Raw genomic sequence first — 20,565 nt, 5'->3', positions numbered from 1 at the left:
ACAAGGTGGGAATGTGTTTGTACTATATCTATGTTGAATATTAAGCAGTGCAATGTTTTGTGTCTGAGGAACAGTTTATCAGGTAATACAAGCCCCATTCACACTGCCATTTGCATGCGGGGATCCTGTGCCAATTCTCTGCCTCCTCCTCTGTGTGAAAGTATCAGATGCAGTGAGGGGTGAAATTTCGCTCCGGCGCCGGCGCTGCAAAGATAATGTGGCTGTGTTTTTTATTGTGTAAAAAGTGCTACTGAGTTTACCCAGGTACATACAGTACGAGCTGGGACACTTTAATATCCTTGGAACTCAATACTGGCTACCCAGCCCGATGGGTATCCTTTTTTCTTTAGTTTTTTAAAAATTGAATTAATTAATTAATATGTTGTTTTTTTTTTAAAGTATTTTTTTGGCCTTTTATGGCTTTATTGATAGTACAACTGAAGAGGGTGACAGGAAACAGGGAGAGAGGGGGGGGAGTGACACACGGCAAAGGGACCCAGGCCGGGAGTTGAACCCGGGTCCGCTGCAAAGCCTTAGCACATGGGACGCCCACTCTACCAAGTGAGTTAAACGGCGCCCCTTTGTCTCTATTTTTAAGTTGTATGTTTATGTCCCATTTGTAATGATACTGTCCACCGTTAGAGGGCGCTCACTCAAAATGCAGGAGGCTCGTTGCCAAGCTCTCACGTGGTCTTGCCTGCCAAACCTCATCCCAGATGTCACTGGAAGAAGAGAAACATGAGCGGACCAAAAAGAAAACTGGGCCAAGAAAATCGCATCTTCCAGGCAAGATGGGAGACACATTATCTTTTTACCGAATTCAAAGGCAAGCCTATGTGCTTAGTGTGCCTGGAAACCAGTCAGCCATGAAGGTTTTCAACTTGAGCAGGCACTACAACACCACCCACAAAGACACATACGACAAGTACACCGGCGCAGCCTGAAATCTGCCTGTAAATCAGCGGACAGCACTCTCGGACATCTTTTCTGGTTCTGCTTTAAGCTCACAAGTTTTTGGGCTGACATTTTTCATTGATACAGTGTTTTATATAACAGACATTGTCTCCGAACCTGCGGGTCCGGTCGGGTTTGTCAGGCCGGCCCGACCCATTGAGAACTCTACTAGGAGACAACCTGGAGCCACATGTCTGTTATATAAAACACTGTATAAATGAAAAACGGGTTCGGGCCGAAAAAATACGCAAATAAGCCGGGTCGGGTTGGGCCTCGGGCTTCCTTTATTATAAATCACATTTCATAAAACACATTTCTTGCAGGTTGTAAATTATATATTGTTCGTTGTGAATCATCGCTGTTCATGTGTGGTGAAGAGTAAGTCTGGCTGCCTGCTTCATGGGGAGGGGCATTCGCAGACCTGATGCCGCTGCTCACGATAACAAGTGTATGAGGAAAACAATGCAGGCGCGCGGGAGGTCGGGTTCGAGTCAGGTTCGGGCAGACAATTCATGCTGGTGTGTCGGGCTGCGTCGGGTTCGGGCTTAAAATCCCTCGGGCCGGGCCGGGTTGGGTTGTAATTTTCAGGCCCGTTGAGAACTCTATCTCCTAGTGACATTGGGCTGTTCTAATGACTCAGTAGTTATCCCCTTCGCTTTACAACAAGCTCTGTTTGGTGTGGTCATCGCAAAACAGGTCATTCTAAGAGAATGGAAGTCAGTCTTCCCTACCCGCTTTAAAAAATGTCTCAACGACATGGTTTCTTGTCTACACCTTGAAGAATTACAATATACTCTGTTTAGCTCCCACACCAAGTTTAAAAATATCTGGGCCCTTTCATTGAACACATCAAGAGGGAAAGGCCACAAGCTTGGAATTGATTGTCCATCCATCCATTGTCTGTAACTGCTTTATCCCTTTTATGGAGTAGTGTTTTTTTTTTGCTGGAGCCAATCCCAGCTGTCTACAGGCGAGGGCACAGTACACCATGGACAAGTCGCCAGCTCATCGCAGTGCCCTCACTGATGGCCGCCATGCAATGTGCCAACCGCACACAGGAGCAATTTGGGGTTCAGTATCTTGCTCAAGGACACTACGACATACAGCTCAGCTCAGACCAGAGCTGGGATTTGAACCAGCGACCTTCCGATCACTAGCCGACCTGCGCTTCCTGCTAAGCTACAGCTGCCCCGGAATTGATTGTGCTTTATTTATTTATTCATTTTCCCTCTATGTTTGCTTTTTTCCTATGTGGCTTTGGTGCATTGTACTGGTCTTGTTTTCCAATCTACACTGGGGACTCTGACATCCTTTTAACAGTGGGCCTTCCTCGATCCCCTTTGAACTCGCCCTCCTGGTCTTCATTTCGGATCCCTTCCTTTTTAAAAAAAATTTCTATCTATTCTTTACCTCTACGAATAGACACTCTTGTTGAATGAATTGACATGTGCAGTTGTAAATTTTTTTCTCTTTCTATTGAACGTGCTGGCAGTTTGTTTTTTTTTCGATTGTATTTCTGTCTTTGTTTTTTTTTTGTTGTTTTAAAAAGTTTGATGCAAGAAAAAGAAAACTAGTGAAGATGTTCAGGGCGAGTTTCAAACCAATCTAGTGACACATACACAGAATCACAAAAATGGTGAAATTGAAATTGAAATTCAAAACATTTAATTCAAAATGTCTGGATTTGTGCTAAATTGGCATGGATGCTGTTTTAAAACGTGAAAAACAACCAAAAACTCACAATATGGCTGCATACACCTAGTCCGGCCTAATCCATTTCTCCAATAGCCAGGGGAAGATGGGGTGCGTTCCAGTGCTTTTACCGTAGTGGCTACAGTGATAATTCAGCTTCAAATAAGGTGTAAAAGATGTCTTTTCAAATCAATTTGGGATTGCTGGGCTTCCAGAGACTTTGATTACACCAGATGAGCTTAAATGAGCCATATTATGTTTCTTTGGTTGTTTTTCTGTTTTAAAACAAATCACCAGTTACTTCAATTGTTTAGGAGAATGCTGTAACGCTTTTTTGTCGTGATGCAAAACCAGAAATGTTTTGTGAACTAAGAAATTTCTTTCGGCATGGGGTAAGTAGTCATTGAGTAGTAGTTCATGACTGATTTTTTTTTTTTTTTTTGGTGAACTCAATGAAAAATCAATGTTCAAAATTCTGTCATTTAGAATTTTGCTTATTAAATTACGAACATTTTTGACTCCTTACACTCCCAGTACTAAAATAAGTGAAGTTATACTGGATATACAATCACTTATTACAGAAACTGAGGATCCACTTGGACCTGTGGAATCCACACAGTTTGTTCCAACCGCGTGCACAGTGACCAACAGGAACACAAGCTATTGTCAGAGTGCTACACTTTAGGTCAGCGAGGTAATCTCAAAGGCTATTAGGGATGCACCTGGACCAAGAGCAAACAGTTAACCTCTTAACTCCAAAGAGAACGGAGGACAAATCCTTAACTCAAGAAAGCTGAAAACAGCGGTCCTTCAATTATCTTCTCTAATAAGTATTTATTATCACTCTGCTGTGATATTCCTCCACCAGTCTTTACTTTTGCAAATGGACAATACAACAGCATGCAACAATATGGAGTGTATGCATTCATTTGATCATTGTGAAATCAATCACTTGTCCTTGTTGTGCTACCTACAAATGAGCACTCAAATGTCTGACATAAGTAAGCAATATTTTATCCAGCTGAGGCAGGCACTCAGACCGAGCCTCATGTTTGACAAGAAGCAAGGGGAACATCCACCTTGGGAAATATTTGCTACACAAAAAGACTTAGATTTTACTTGATATACAATTTGGCCTATTTGGTCCAGAGCTGTATGGCAGCTTGCTCTGGGATTATGTGTTGGGGCAACTGGCGGGGGGGGGGGGGGGGGGGGGGGGGATGGGCTGCTAATGTTTGGCTGTGACTCACTCCAGTAAGAGATCTTAAGCTTAGTTCTGTTTGAAATGAGAGCAGCTGTTAGATAGGAGTGACTGAAAAAACTCCAGGTAGAAAACCACATGAACAAGAGACAAAGACAGAGAGTGCAAATACAGCAAAAGATTTTAGGCTGCCACACAATTAACTGAAACTGAAACTAAGCTAATGTAAGTCTTGGTCTTGTTTCCAGTAACACATTTCCAAGTATAAGAAAATAAATAATTAAAAAGCCTTTCACTTTTAAATTACTTCCATATAATAACTTAATTCTATCCTTTTCTTAAGTATTTACAGTACTCTAATTTGGAATTCCTTAAAGTTTATGCAGTTGGTGAGCAAACTCAATGATTTCCAACAGCAGGGTTGTGTCATGATTCAGCTAAAATTATTTATCCATTTAATATATATCATATTTATGTAGCTATCTTTTTTTTTAACAACACTCAACCCATCCCAGGGAAAAGTACAACAAGGCACTGATGAAACAGCAGGAAAACATCTGTCTCTAACTACCACTGCTGCCACATCAATACCACATCAACAGGCAGGACATATTGTACTGCTGTTTTACCTGAGGCAACATTTCCTCTGGTAACCAACATTACCAAAAACCTTTCTGAACAACTGCTTGTGCCGCCGCCAACACCAAAACAAAAGATAAGTATTACGGCACTGTTGTGTTTCATAATAAAGCACAAACATGATGCGCCAATGGTTTCTTGATATACAGCACAATGGCCCAAAACAGCATGGAGTCCAGATAGAGATCACAAAAGAGACATTCAGACACAATATAACACAATGCAACAGAAATGCAGGACTACTGACCAGTGGTTTTTCAAAATGCTGTTTCTGGTGATCCGCTATTTTATTATTATCATTTCATTGATTTGTTTTTGTAAAAGTGATCAGAATAGTGTTGTAGATCCACTTTATCTTGCAGGATCTCTTGTCTTGAAGCTATCTTTGAAAAACACTGCAGGGAAACAGACTGCACACAGAATGCTAGATTAGTTATTTTCCAAACACCAGGGCAGACACACATCAGGGAGGGGGACACAGGCAGAGTGGGGCGGACAGAGTTTCTACCTGTGGTTCTAGTAGTGTCAGAAGGGAGGTAATTACCGTAAGAAGGAAAAACCATCCAACCTGTTTATATCCTCTTCTCCCAGTAAGTGCTTATGGAGGGGGGAATAACTCGCGGGGGAGATAGGGGGGAGACCAGACTTATACTCCAGAGTGCCACTGTTGAGGGTGGAAGAGATATGATTTTCCATTGCTGGAGAGAAAGCTGTTGATGAAGAGAAGAAGAAGAGAGTACATTGGTGGCTGCATTTAGGCAACGTGCAAAATAGCTGACACAATTCCATGATGCCAAGAAATGTTCTTGCACACTTTCTGATTTTCAATAGTTTGTATTCCAATTGAATTTCAAAATACAGTGATTTGGTGCTAAAATCTTTAAAATCTTTATTTTTTTATCTGGGGAGGTGGACTCAACTATAAAGTTGGTGAGCAAACTCAATGAAAAAAACTCAAACTCAGTTTCTTGTAACACAAGATTATACTGTTTAAAAGAAGAATTTTTGGGCAGATGCATATATCAATTTAGGGAGTAAAAAATGTTGATATCGATACATAAGCTGATATTCTCTACATATACATTTAAATACACATGTTTTACCATAATTAAACACTTGTGACGAGATTCGTATATAATAGAGGCAGGATAAAATTTAACAATAAATTCTATTGTCTCTGAAATTACATTGATGTACTGAAACATTAACCTTGTGAACTTTGATAAGCCAGTTGTGAACACAAAACATATTCATCTGCTCATCTCCTTAAAATGAAAAACATCCCAAACAAATTTAAAAGCTTCATATCAGCATACAAAGACTTTCTCTATTACTATGCAAAATACAGTGTGCAAGCAACAGGTCAAATGTACTGCTTCAAAAAAAATCACTTTCCTGTAAAGATTAAGTGAATGTTATGAAATGCTGATATGAATGTTCATAGCCCAGAAGGTAGAGTTGAAATTATCACCCAATTATGCAGTTATGCTTTTTTGTATCTTTTGTCTTTTTGTATTGATTTAACTGTATTGCTCAGTGTCATCGTTTCACCAACCACATTTTAGCAACAACAAGCTGTTCCTCTGATCTATCCACAGTGTGCTAACTGCCCAGTAACAAAGTGACAAAATTTGAGGCTAGTGGAGCATTTAGCAGCTGAAGAGCAAGATACTTTACGTAGCAGTTAATGAAGCCTAAAGGAGAGTAAATATTAGTGTCTGACTAAAGTGGTGGACAAAAACATGACCTCAAATTAATGTTAATGTTTCAGCTGGACACCCAAGTAAGCTATATATATATATATATATATATATATATATATATATATATATATATATATATATATATAGATAGATATATAGATATATAGATATAGATATAGATATATATAGATATAGATATATATAGATATATATGATCTTACATTTAATAAATGATGCTCTCTGCAACAAAGATGATAAGTCAACTGATGACTCAACAGTTAAAATCCAAGAGATGAGGACTTACAGTGTGTGATGTCAGGCGGCCCATAGGGATCTGATAGGTAGACATTGGTGGGTTTTCCCACCTTTAGGTACACCACATCTGACGTGTTCTTCAAAATGGCAACAGCTTCTTCATGAGACACTTCCTCTAGACTGTAGTTGTTCACCTGTCCAGGTACAAATACAGTCCCTGTTTATTTAATCATGAGTTTGACAGACTGCTTTGTGTTTTCGTACTGCTCAGTTTAGATTAGTCCAGCATGCTCCCTGCCACCTGGAGGCTGGATTATGACAGATGGTGCTTGGGTGAGAACCGGACAGTAGCAAGGTAATTAAATTAAGCTCTGAATAAGCATGAGGGATTCCTTCCTTAAGAGAAAGCCTACTGTTACACTACTGAGCCAGTAAGCTGTCTTGTTTTCAAAATGGTTGCCAAAGATTAATTTAAAAAACGTATACTTTAGACTTAAGATGCAGGATGAATGTTATCTGCTCCAAGCACAATTATGAATTAACTGCTGTTTATTGTAGTGTAATCTGATTCATGGAATCATTATTAGTTTATTTGAAATATGTAATTCATAAAACTCACCAGCAGGATCAGTGTGATGTCACTGGGCATAAATTATCCGGACTACTTACTGGGTGAAAATCACTATCCCATTGTGACCATTTGTCAGCACATCAGAAGCAAAATGTTATACCATAAATTAACTTAAAATGAAAAATATATCAGTATTAGCGTATTATGAATTTCGTATACATTTCTGTGCACACCAAGGGTCCTAAAACAACTGGGTGATTGTAAAGTATGTTTAATCCAATTCCAAAACAGCACTACAGCCTCAAACTGACCAAAGAATTGAATACACTTCTCCCAGACTTCGCGAAGGCCATGTTTATTACCTGACAAAGGGTCATTGAAGTTTTTGCTGTATTTTCATGTGCAATAATCTATATTATTAAAAAAATACTAGAAGTATCAGCCAAACATCTGCATAATGAAATGTACTCCTGCAAGTTTTTAAAATCTCATCTTGACTCACCATTAGCAACCTGTCTCCAATATGTAGCCGGCTGTCCTTCTGTGCCGCCCCGCCGTCAATGATCTTGGTGACGTATATGCTATTGTCACCAGGGATGTGCTGGTTTCCAACTCCACCTGCAATACTGAAGCCAAGCCCTGTGTGTGTATGTGAAAATAGAAGGTTAGTTTCAAGGTTGTGAGTGTATGACAGATTTATGCAAGGCAACAGACAATACCAAAACCATATGATGATGTATATAATCATACACAGTATATGTATTGAAGTATTTGATAACGGTGCTCCAATTGATCAGACACAGATCGTTATCGGCCAATATACGTTGTAAAAAGTTTGATCACAAGAACCAATCAGATTAACACACGAGACAGTTTCTCGATGCGTTGCTAAAATTCCAAAACCATGTAAACCACAGGACTCTGCTGCTCACTAGCTCACCTCCTGTCAATATAAATACAGATTTTAAGTGCCCCCTTGGTTTGACCAGTACAACATTTCTGAGAGGTCCTGGGAGCCAGCCGTTTGTACATAGACTGGTACTGCAGAGCAATTCTTTCACCAAACTGGATGCCTGTGTTGTTGAACAGCTGCTGCTGACTGGCATGTCTGTGTTCACATAGGCAGCTGGAGCTGCTGCAGTGTGGCTCCTGTTTGCTCTATTTGTTTAAATGAAGTTTGTGTTTGATAATTACTAATAAATATGATGACATGATTTTGGGGGGTGGGGGGGAGTGGTGGCTTCAGGGCACAAAAACCTCTGTGTAAAGACTGATACAACTGAGACTGAGACACTGAGATTTTTCCCAAATGTTGTATCCTATGTAATTTTTTGTTAATCTCTTTTAACTGTCACAATTCAATGGTCACATGCTCATTCCTGCATGCCTTGTCACCAGCCATTCTCACCCAATCAGCCAACTCCACTCTCCTTTTCTCACAGCTGCTCCTGATCACTAATCAACCTGGTTGTATAAACTCCAGACTCACAGACACTTATTGACAGATTGTTCTTTGTCATTAATAAAAAGACTCTCCAGCACTTTTCTTCAGACTTATTTCCTGCTGCCAACCCTTAATGCCCCTGATCAACTCATCAAGTCTTCTGTCCCCAGCTTTGAGAGTATCTGTTTCTTCCTTGGATACACTTCTACCTGTGGCTGCCCAGTGTAAACTCTCCACTGCTGTGCTACTGAGTGCATTCTCCATTCGGCTTCTCTGTGACTTCCTGTGGAGCAGAGACTCTTTCTGTGTTGCTCGGCTTGCTGTTGTGTGTACGCCGTGTGCATATTCACCTGCCGGCTTCCGCCTTCATGAGCCTGTCATCTGTCTGCATCTGTCTGGTCAATTTAACCCTTGTTCTTTTGTAATGCAAGTGTGTTTGGACTAAGTGCATTGCACACCTAGCAAATATCCTGCCCGATTCTGTCTGCCATATCAGTGAATCCACCAGAGACTTTGTTAAGAGACATTTCTTTACATTTCTGCTCACCTGGCTCTGATCCTGCTGAGTCTGATCTTTAAAACTGCACATCAATTACTCCTGGTTTCCTACGCGCTGCATTTGGGTCCTTACTCGACACATTACAGTACATTACAGTTCAACCTGGCCATTCATAGACCCAGCGGACTCTGTTTAAAGAATAACTATATCATCTGACTTCTACCCTCCTGTGCATCCAAAGTTATTGGAGAAGGGCTCTGTCCAAGAAATATAGACAGGAAGCCCTCAATACGCATGCAGGTGTCGTACTAAATCTTGGCTGCAGAATTTTGTTATTGAGTGGGCTAAAGACAGTCCCGGGTACCCAGGTCTTAGCACCAAGATTCAGCCTTCAACCAAGCCTGTTAGCAAGCCTGTGCTCCCTTCTCTCCAAGTGGGTTTTGTCAGCCTCCAGCCGGCTCATACACCTGCTAGCCACCAGCATGCTAGTCTATCTCCAGCTCCTCTGTCAGCTAGGCACTGGCTGGCTTCTAGTCAGCGACTGTTTCAGAGTTCGCTCAGGATTCCCACAGGCTGCCCAGTGCCTCAGAGCCAAGCCTGTCCAGCAGATGCCACCCCAGTCTCAGGAATAGCTGATGAAACTCATGACACTGAGCCTCTTCCTGGGTTGGCCAATGTCCCATCTGACTCTGGTTCCCAGTCGGCAGCCTGGCCGTCTCCACTTCCTGTTCCCCGGTTGGCTGCCTGGCCAACATCAAACTCTGGGACACTGCGCAGTGGCCTGACCGACTCCTGTTCCTCAATTTGCAGCCCAGTTGGTGGCCAGGCCAACTCCAGTTCCTGTTCCTCATTCGACGGCCAGGCCGACGCCAGCCGGTGGCTCCCAGTACACATCCTGACCAACACCAGCCGGTGGCTCCTATTCTGTGGTCTGGCTGACTCCAGCTCCTGTTTCACCTTCGGCAGTCCAGCCGACTCTAGCTCTTGTTTCTTCGTCAGCGGCCCAACCGACTCCAGCCGGCAGCTCCCAGGCACAACCTGGCCGACTCCAGTTCCTGTTCCTCGGTCAGCTGAATGGCTGACATCTCACTCTGGGGCTGTGGGAAGCGGCCTGACCAACTCCAGCTCCTGTTCCTCAGTTGCTGGCCCATTTGACATCGAACTCTGGTTCTCAGTCAGCAGCCCAACTGGCTGACTGACGCTGCTGTTTCTCCATTCAGCTGACTGGCCGACTCAGCACCTGTTTCTCTGTCTGGCCAGCTAGCAGACTCCAGTTCCTGTTCCTAGGTCAGCTGCCTGGCTGACATCTCACTTTGGGGCGGTGGGCAGCGGCCTGACTGACTCCAGCTCCTGTTCCTATGATAAAGTTGAGCTAAGATCAAGCTTGTGTGTTTAATGTGTCTGGTGTGTGGTGGAACCACAGCACCTTCTGATGGTGAGTCCTGGTAAGATTGGAACAGACTTTCAAGAAATCTTTTGTATTATACTTTTTGTTATTTACCAGTAAAATGTCTCTGACATGTTTTTGTTAAAAAGTAATAAGCTGATGTGATGAAGGCCTAGGAGATGGTCGATTTTGCGGGAGCTCCGCCAACACCCTTCATATATTTTGCATTATCTCTTAAACCATGTTTCTTTTTATAATGCCAGTGTTATAGTATGACTCTTGAACAATTCTGGACAAAACAACACCAAACAATGCAAAAGGGAAAGATTAAGCCGCGACAGCTGACTGACAACACGGCTACGGAGCTAGCCCAACATGGCAGCGAGCATGATGAAGACGGTGAGGACTTGAACCCGGACTTGCTAAAGCGCTGGATTTGATGACTAAACTAATGGTGGCTATTGATAACAAACTCGACCCTTTGGCTAAAACAGTCCTCTCTCATACTACCGAGCTGAAGAGGGCTAATGACCGTTTGGATGAAGCCGAGGCTAGGATGCTACAGCTTGAGACCGCTAACGAGCCGCAAGCTAACCGAATAGTAGCTTTGGAGAGAAAAGTCGAATCCCTCCTCGACCACATAGACAAACTGGAAAACAGAGGGTGGCGGAAGAATGTCCGCATATTCAACCTGCCCGAGAACATGGAGGGGAGAAATGCTTTGGACTTCTTTGAACACTGGCTACTGGATTTTCTTGATATGGATGCTAAGGGGGGCCGAGTCAAGCTAGAACGGGCTCACCGCTCTCTAATGCCCAGGCCCGGGTCTGACCAGCGACTACGCCCTGTCATCATTCGATTCGACGCGTTCCCGGACAAGCAGAAAGTGATGTCAGCTGTACGGCGAAAAAGCAGCAGTCGGGGATATTACTCTGGAGGGAAGGAAGATATCCTTCTACCATGACCTGTCTGCTGCAGTACTTTGTAAACGGAAAGAGTTTAATGAAGCCAAACAACATCTCAGACAAATCGGTGCTGATTACTCCATGCTCTTCCCTGCAAAGTTACATTAAGTGTCACTGAATGGCACCAAGAAAACCTTCCTCTCCCCGACAGAGGCTCTGACCTTCGCAACCAGTGCAGCACGTCAGGAATGACGCATCCTCCGACCATATGAGAGCTAAGTTTGGACAATCGGTCATGTATACTAGTGACTATACTGTTTTACTATACATCTTACATTCATGTGAATAATTATTCATTATCATATGTATTAAGGTATCCCCCTTGCTTAATTACACACCAGTGTTCATTCAGTGGAAGTCCAGCTGGCTCAAGAGCAGATGACGATTCACATTTAGAGGCTTATAGGTTGAAAACGTTTGTTTATCATGTAATAATTGGGTGTTGCTGTGAACCCCGGTCAACTGGGTTATGTCACTTGCTTTTCTTTCTTTCTGTTTACATGGTGTGAGAAACACATTCGGCCCCAGTGGAGGCGCCTTACAGAAAAGCATCCCCCCGCAACCTGGGGAAGGACCCCCATTCTCTATTTTCTTTTCTTTCAATATTTCCCTTTTTCCTTTTTTCAACATGTATAATTTCGTACTGTTGTGGTTCCATATGTTCTGGTTTTGTGTTACTCGTAGTTCATGCTCGGTACTGGTCTCCTACATTCAGTGTATCATGTCGACATATTCAGATAAAGTACCTAAAAACATGCCCTAAAAGCAGTACAATGTAATATAGGCTATATAAAACTGCATCTCTGGTCATCTGTATGGATACTCAACTCAGTTCATTATATTAGCCAATAGAATGATGCCAACTTATAAATTAAAACTCTGTTCATGGAATATAAGGGGCTTGATAGAGGGGTAATGTGAAGCGAAGAAAGGTTTATTCTGGAAGAAAGGTTTATTCTCTGTTGAAGAGGGAGGGGGTAGATGTGGCTCTACTTCAGGAGTCCCACTTGGAGGACAATGAGCATCTCAAATTTAAATACAGTTGGGTTGGCCAGGTGTACTTTTCCTCTTTTACCACCAGCAGCAGAGGGGTTGTTATATTGATACACAAGAATCTATCATTCCAATTAAAAAAGTGTATAAAGGACAAGTACGGCAGATTTGTGATTATAAATGGTGTCTTAAATGGCAAAGATATTGCTATTATGAATCTTGATTGCCCACCTAATTATTCTCCAGATTTATTAACTAAAGCATTTTCAGAATTTGGATAAGTATCTTTGCCACTGGCCTTGGTGGGAGGTGACTTTAATCGTTTACTTAATCCTGGACTTGATAGACATAACCCACGAAATTCTTCTCTGACAAACCAGGCTATAGCCCTCTTGTCGACTTGTGAGGAAATCAACCTGGTTGATACATGGCGAATATTACATCCATCTAATCTGATCACTCAGTTTGGATGTTTTTCGGGTTACAAAATTAATTTCTCAAAATCTTTGGCTATGCCAATGGGAAGCCTTAGAGATAGAACTAACTCGCTACCCTCATTCCCATTTAAATGGTCCATTACAGGTATTGTCTACCTGGGCATTCACATTGCACCTCTGTTTCATGAATTGTTTAAGGCTAATTTTAACCCCCTCTTAGACTCCATAAGGAAAGACCTGGACAGATGGGCCCCGCTCCCCTTGTCATTGCTCGGTAGAGTTTCTATCATTAAAATGAATATTTTGCCAAGATTATTATACCTCCTACAGATGATCCCTCTACTCTTGTCAGGCAAAGTACTGAAGCTGAGTGACTTCATTTGGATCTGCGGAATCCAGATCCAGATCGGAAGCCTGGGAAAGCCCAGGCTTAAAGTAGCAAAATTACAACTCCCTAGTGCGAAGGGGGGCTTAGATCTTCCCAACATCAGATGGTACCAGCTAGCATCCCATTTAAAATTTGTAGCAGAATGGATCAAGGAGGATCCTACTTCTGACTTGCTGAGTCTAGAAAAGTCACAGACCTCAGGCTCCTTGTCAGGCCTTTTGGCCTTCAAGGACTTAAAGTCAGCCAGGTGCCATTGTAAAAACAACCCTATAATCTCTAATACAATAAAAGTATGGTTTATTACACAAAAACTTTAAGGGAGGTCTGGACTAACATCTCCATTGGTTCCAATTCAGGGCAATCCTAACTTCTTACCAGGCATGGTGGACGGTGGGTATAACACTTGGACATCTCGAGGGATAAAGAGGATGCATGATTTATTTCAGGGTGCATCCATGCTATCATTTGCACATCTCCAAGAAAAGTATAATCTCCCCAGGCATGACTTTTTCAAATACCTGCAGATTCGGGACTTCATAAACAGGGGAACTACTCTTAATATTGATGCCACTACATCGGCAGTTGAACAATTACTCCTCCTTGGCCCAGCTAAGAAATCCATTACTCGATTTTACAATGTCTTAAGCCAGACTGGTGTGATAAATGTACAGGATGTTATGCAGACGTGGCAAGGTGAACTTGGTATGAATATTGATGGGGATAAATGGACAAAGATATGGGCTCAAACAAAGAAAATATCTGTGTGTAACCGTGCCAGATTGCAGCAATTTAAGGTTGTACACCGTTTACAAATCTCTCCTAACAAAAGACATGAAATGAACTCTCAACTCTCACCTGCATGTTTAAAATGTAAAATCTCAGTGGGCACCTATACTCATTGTATTTGGTCTTGTCCTAAAATTCAAGCATACTGGATGGATGTTTTGCAAGATCTGGAAAATATATTTGGTGTTGTGCTGCACTGCCCTACAAAGGCAAAGTGCAGTAACTACATATTTGGTCAAAATTGAGTTTAGACTGAAAATGGGCTTTATCTTTGTCTTGTGACAAAAGCTCTTGGTCCAATGGTGTCCCGTTTTAGAGAAATCACTATGTCAAATTTGCAGTAACTACAAAATCCAACCTAATAAAAAGGCTAACCGCAGTAAGTGAAGTTACTGCGTTCTGCCTTTGTTTACCCGGCTTTGATGCAGTAGATACTGCGGTCTGCCTTAGTAGCCCCATCCGAATCTATCCTACCCTCTGTCCGAATATTAGCTTCTAGTACCGGCATTCCTTCTCACACACACCACCTAGCCAACATGATAGCTGCTATATCGTAAAACTGATACAAACATCATCTCACAATCCCGAGGAAAGCTCATGGTGGAACTTGCTTTGAAACGGAAGTATCCAGACAGAGGTAAGGAAGATGGAAAAATATGAATAACTACCCTGTCAAATAGCACCTAAATCTATTCATTATCATAAGTTAGCCTCGCGCTAGGTTAAGCTAGACGCTAGCATATTAAACAATTTTAGCCTGCCTGCTCCCTTGAAAATTGTAGCATCTATCCACTCTGGAAATCAGTATTGTGGATGAACGCGTTCAATGAACGATTGTTCATGAACTCGTTCATATTTTGGGCGAACGTGAACTGAACGTACTGTATTCTGCCTCAGGAACGTTATTGTGAACGCGTTCATTCTGGCGTTTGTGAAAGGCGCGCTCTGACAGTTTAACTTTGTTCAAGACAGTGCCAGATTCCCATCGAGCCTTCCAGGCGAAAACCGGCTAAAACACACCGTGTACAGGCATTAATATGTAGCGGAAAAACACCCAATCTGGCTATTGTGTATAAAAAGGAGGCTGGACGAGAGGTTTGCGCAACTCGCTTTACTTTCGATCAAAACGAAACTTAACTATTTCAGACAGAAACAGCTGCATACCAAACATGCAGTGAGGCATTACCAAACGAACACAGATAAATTCGTCCTGAACGGACATAACACTGGCAACATAGACATAAAGATTTAATTGGCAAGAGTATTTTTTCTGTGTTGATAGGCTACGTTTCAAATATCTGCTTTGCAGTTGTCACTGTAAGATAAAATGATAATAAAAATAATGTCACTGACAGCGAGAGCGGCGGGTCTCAAGTCACTGCCCGTGACCCAGGGCACACAGTCTCATCCGACAACACGATTCTTTTCTCATGCAAACGCATAGGCTAAGTTTACTTTTTCTGATATAATTATTCAATAAGTGTATAACGTAAAGGGAGCAGGCGACACAAGGAGGATATTTTATTCAATGAATGTTAACAATGGCTTAATATCTAATTGATAGCCTACAGCTATGTCATTCAATCAATCATTCAACTTTATTTATAGAGCACTTTTCATACACGAGTATGTAGCACAAAGTGCTTTACACAGGAAACATAAAACAATAATAAAGAAAGACCCTCCCTCCCACCCTCCGTACTACATACATGCACACATACATACACACACATACATGCACACATACGCACACACACACACATACATACACACACACACACACACACACACACACACACACACACACACACACACACACACACACCTGCACACTCTTACTACTGGCAATAGGGAGACATGGCAAGTCACTGAGGATCGAGGAAACGCCACCTTTGGGGCTGTCCACACTGGGAGGAGTCACAGGCTGTGCCACGGGGGGCACCAGTGCCCAGGCCCCCCGACCCTGACAGACAACAGCTGGCCGGGCCGAAGGGACCCAAGGACAGCACCCCCAGCAGCAGCCCAGACACAGCTCCCAGTGTGGAGGACCCCCCTGAGGAAACTCTGGAGTTAACCCTTAAAAACTAAAAACATAAGATAGGATAAAAACCTTGACAAAAGATAATTAAATGGAGTGAACAGTTAAAAGGATAAAATACACAAGATAATAATAAATAAAATAAAATAGTATCGAAGATAAATAAAAATACAATTATTTAAGATGAAAATAGTTTTTTTAAAAACAAGATAGAAACAACAACATAAAATACGATAGAACCACATAAGAATGGAATAAGAATTTAAAATATTACTTAAAAGCCTGATTAAAAAGGTGTGTCTTTAACCTTCCCTTAAAAATATCAACAGTCTCTGCAGACCTGAGGTTCTCCGGCAGGCTGTTCCACAAGCGGGGGCCATAGTGGCTAAATGCCGCCTCACCGTGGGTTTTAGTTCTTGGTTTTGGTATGGATAAAAGGCCAGAGCCTTGAGATCATTGAGATCTAATTCTAGGAATCTACGTACATATGCAGGATGAATAAAATATCTGCATACTATATGAGAAAGAAAAACAAATACATATTTAGGATACAAGGCTCTTCATGAGAAAATCATATTCTTCTTTTATGATTTTGCAGTATGTCATGAGACAGCCCCCAAACTTCCTTCAGATAGTGAGGATGAGACGTTGGGGGAAGAGTATCTTCAAAGCTTGTTTGCCTCAATGGAGGCAGAAGTTGAGGACAACTGTTCAACCCAGGATTCACTAGTGAATTATTCACATTATTATTATTATACAGCTGACAGGGAAGAACAGGATAAGTGCATGGTGATGGGAGGTGGTTGTGATGAGGAGGAGGAGGAGGATGATGATGTGGATGAAGAAGGGGATGAATTTGATGAAAAGGATGTAACTTATGTGCCAGAAGATGAAGGTGATGAGGATGAGGATGGTGGTGATGCTGTTAGCAATAGCATTCATTTGCAAGAGGCATCTTGGGTTGACAACCAAAAGACCCCACATATTAGGAAGCCTTGTGGCCTAATGTGCAAGAAAAAATGCACAAGTAAGATAACAGAGAGCCAGAGGAGGGATATATGTGGTGCATACTGGAAGATGACCTACCCAGATAGGAAAAGATTCATATTCCACATGTTATCTCAAGAGCAGACTAAGCGACACACCACAGGGGGCCCAAGCAGGCGCAAGCGGTCACACAAATACCACCTCAACGATGACAAGGGCCAGCGACAAGAGGTGTGCAAATCTATGTTTTTATCCACCCTAGGATACCACCCAAAGAATGATCGGCTAATAATGACGGTTTTTGGTAGTACTGACTCCTCAGGTCTAGCCCCACCGCAAGAACGAAGGGGAAGGCATACCCCTGGTAAAAAGTTGGACTTGACTCCAATGTTTCAACATATTGAATCATTTCACCCATCAGTTAGCCATTATAGGCGGGAGCATGCTCCGAACAGGCGGTATCTGCTGAGTGACATCAACATCAAGTCAATGTTTCAAGATTTTAGGCAGAAGTAGAAAAAAGGTTCATATGAGACATACAGGAAGGCCGTGAAGGAACTAAACATCAGCTTCACAAAGCTGGGGGAGGAGGAGTGTGAGCACTGCCTGCCGCATGATGTTCACATTAAGGAGGATCACAAAGCTGATGCCATGACCACTACTGAATGCCAGGAGTGTCGACAATGGGAGGACCATAAGGGGAGAGCAGAGAGTGCAAGGATTCGCTATCGACTGGATGCAGAAAAGGAGCAGGTAGATGAGGCAATCCGTAGTGTCAACCTACAAAAAGTCATCATGCTGCCCCGAATGCCAGGAGTGAAGACAGCAGTCTTCACTCGTAGCATCACTGCTTACCATGAGACCTTCGCCAGTGTTGGCAAATTCACACCTTCAAATAAGAAGACACTGTCTGTGATCTGGCCTGAGGGAATTGTGGGCCGATCAGCAGCAGAGGTGGCATCTGCGTTTGTCACCTCCCTTCATCAGGAGCGGGATGTGCGCTTTGTGACTTACTGGTTGGACAACTGCACAGCACAGAATAAGAACTGGACCCTGTTGACCACCTTGGTTAAAGTTGTAAATCTCTCCTTGAATAACATCCAAGCAATAACCTTGAAGTATTTTGAACCAGGACACACCTTTATGAGTGCTTCCACCATGGGGTGGAAAAAGCAATGCGGAAACAACCTGGTGGTGTCGTCCTGGACTTTGAAGACTTCAAGGGAGTAATTGCATCATCCAATTCTGGCAGGGTGAACGTAGTGGACCTCCAGTGCACAAATATTCTTGGCTGGAGCAGCGGCCACTCAGTGACCAAACTGCAAAAGGTGCCAAATCTGTCTGGAATGGCCATCATCCAGCTGAGAAGGGGCTCCAGGAGCATGTTTATTAAACTGACTCATGATGAAGAGGAGTACATAGAATGTGACCTCCTAATGAAGAAGGTAAGAAAACGTAAGATATATCACATGAAGAACTATAAACATTGTACAACTTGCAATTATATGCAAATTTTGGTTGATAGGTGACCTTGGAGTACCCTGGGCAGATGAGACCTGGAGACAAGGGGGTAGAGAGGGAGAAGAAGATGGACATCATCTCTAAGCTCTGCCCAATGATGCCCCCACACCGCCGTCACTTTTGGGAGAATCTGGCTGAGGAGGAGTGAAAAAAATATTCTCTCTCTCTCTCTCTCATTGTGTGTTGTTTCTGTTTGATTTTTGTTGTCTGTTATATGTCGTTGTGGTTATTATAGTTAAAACGAATGTAACAGAGTGACCACTGTGAATTGTTGATGGTCTTTTGCAACTTGTTGCAAAATACTGTAATATCCGATCTTGTATAATGTTGTATATTACTTTAACACACAGGCATGCACACACCCATGAGTTCCACTGAATCACTTACCTAAGCTTCCCACTGGCTGCCACCTTGCAGTAGCCCCTCCACACACACACACACACACACACACCACCCTCCTCCCCAGCCCCTGAGAGCACTGAGCCCGTCTCAGTTCCTTCCTAATATATTGTATATATTTTTTAAGTGCTGTTTTGGTATTTCATGAATTAATTTTCTATTAAAATGAAAATCCACAAATCAAAATACCATTGATTGTGTTCAAAATGTTAAGGGTGTTTGGAAACATAATGTTGAGAACCATAAACAAAACACAAAACCAATTAAAATAAATAAAAAGACATAAGTAATACAAAAGTTGTCTGAACACATCTAAATTGTAGATACTGCACTTTGCTTTTGTAATAGTGTTCTAGTTGTTTGAGGTAATTCAAAGGCGGAATGCAGTATCTACAATTTCGGGGTCAAAGGTCATATCATTGGTATTTTTTTTTTCTATACAATTTTCCTTCCTATAAAGGTATTATTTGAAAGTATCACCACTATAATACCTGCAACATGTTTGTCTGGCCAGTATGAAAACTTTGAAGGCATTTTTCTCAGTTTCAATGTTGGTGTAGTTACTGCACTTTGCCTTTGTAGGGCAGTGCACATGGACCCTCTTTCTTTAATCCTGGGTTACCCCAGTCAAGATACTATTGTGGATGCTAACTCTACCAGGCTGTTTAATATCCTCACATATGCAGCAAGGAAGAACATCTTTCTGTCCTGGATAAGTGACAAACCCCCCACTAAATCAAACTGGCACAAGATAGTTCTGGAATGTTTTCCCCTTGAGTACCTGACATGTCTGCTTCACTCTTCAGTGGTACAGTTTATGAACATTTGGACTCCATATATTCACTTTTCCGGCTCTACAGTTGCTTCGGTGCTTTCGAGTGTTGTCCTTGGCTAGCCTTTGGCTCTTTTCCCATATCTTGCTCATAACACTGTACTTACAACCTGGTCATTTTGAAAATGTCAGAACTACAATCTGGGGTATGTATGTATGTATGTATGTATGTATGTATGTATGTATGTATGTGTGTATATATATATATATATATATATATATATATATATATATATATATATATATAGTTTTTTATTAATTTTTTTATTTGTGTTATTCTATTTAAGTATCTTATCTGTCTATTTTTTTTGTTTCTTTGTTTGTCTTTGTTTTTATTTACAGGGAGGGGCGGTAAGACGGGCTGTTTCCTATTCATTGTACTGGTCGGGTGCATGTGAAATGTAAATGTGTATAGACTGTCTAGACCAATGTTGTACTGAGCATTGCTATTGTTTTATATGTTAACATGTAAAAAGCTCAATAAACATATTTGAGAAAAAAAAAGTATAAAGCTAGAACTAGAAGAAATATGTATAAGTCCTCAGTTCTACTGTATATTCAAGTGTGTTTTTATGTTTGATCAAGTTTTATTCCTTTTTGAATCTTAAGTTATTTTAATCACATCATATTATTTCATGTTAGACAAAGTCTACCTATTAAGCCATGATGAAATTCTGGGAAAGGTGAAACACGATCTCGAAACAAGAACGAAGTTTTGATTTTGTTTTTAATATATCTTTAAGTATCACCTGATTCAAAGGAAGTGAATTTAATTCATCTTGTATTGAGTAACGACAGAAGACCGCCAGGCCAGCATTTGATCCTCCAGTTATTTTAGTCAAGAAGTTGAATTAGTTTACGAGTCAGAGCTTAA

The 20,565-nt window shown here is 41.7% G+C and overlaps 1 protein-coding gene across 16 annotated transcripts in view; it reads right to left on the bottom strand.

Moving 5' to 3' along the window:
• dlg2 (discs, large homolog 2 (Drosophila)) overlaps positions 1-20,565 on the bottom strand; it is a 216,801-nt gene that overhangs the window by 104,955 nt on the left and 91,281 nt on the right. For 9 of the 16 annotated variants that reach the window (XM_030438657.1, XM_030438655.1, XM_030438662.1 and 6 more), the window contains exons 9-11: positions 7,518-7,654; positions 6,494-6,638; positions 5,031-5,196 (exon numbers count right to left, since the gene is read on the bottom strand). In XM_030438657.1, the coding sequence (XP_030294517.1) occupies positions 5,031-5,196; positions 6,494-6,638; positions 7,518-7,654 (448 nt within the window). The remainder of the gene's footprint in view (positions 1-5,030; positions 5,197-6,493; positions 6,639-7,517; positions 7,655-20,565) is intronic. The other 7 variants (XM_030438654.1, XM_030438663.1, XM_030438666.1 and 4 more) reach the window with 1 other exon arrangement.

This window comes from Sparus aurata, chromosome 13 (assembly GCF_900880675.1).
Source record: "Sparus aurata chromosome 13, fSpaAur1.1, whole genome shotgun sequence".
Classification (NCBI taxonomy): Eukaryota; Metazoa; Chordata; class Actinopteri; order Spariformes; family Sparidae; genus Sparus; species Sparus aurata.
This window is presented reverse-complemented; position numbering and strand designations above follow the sequence as displayed.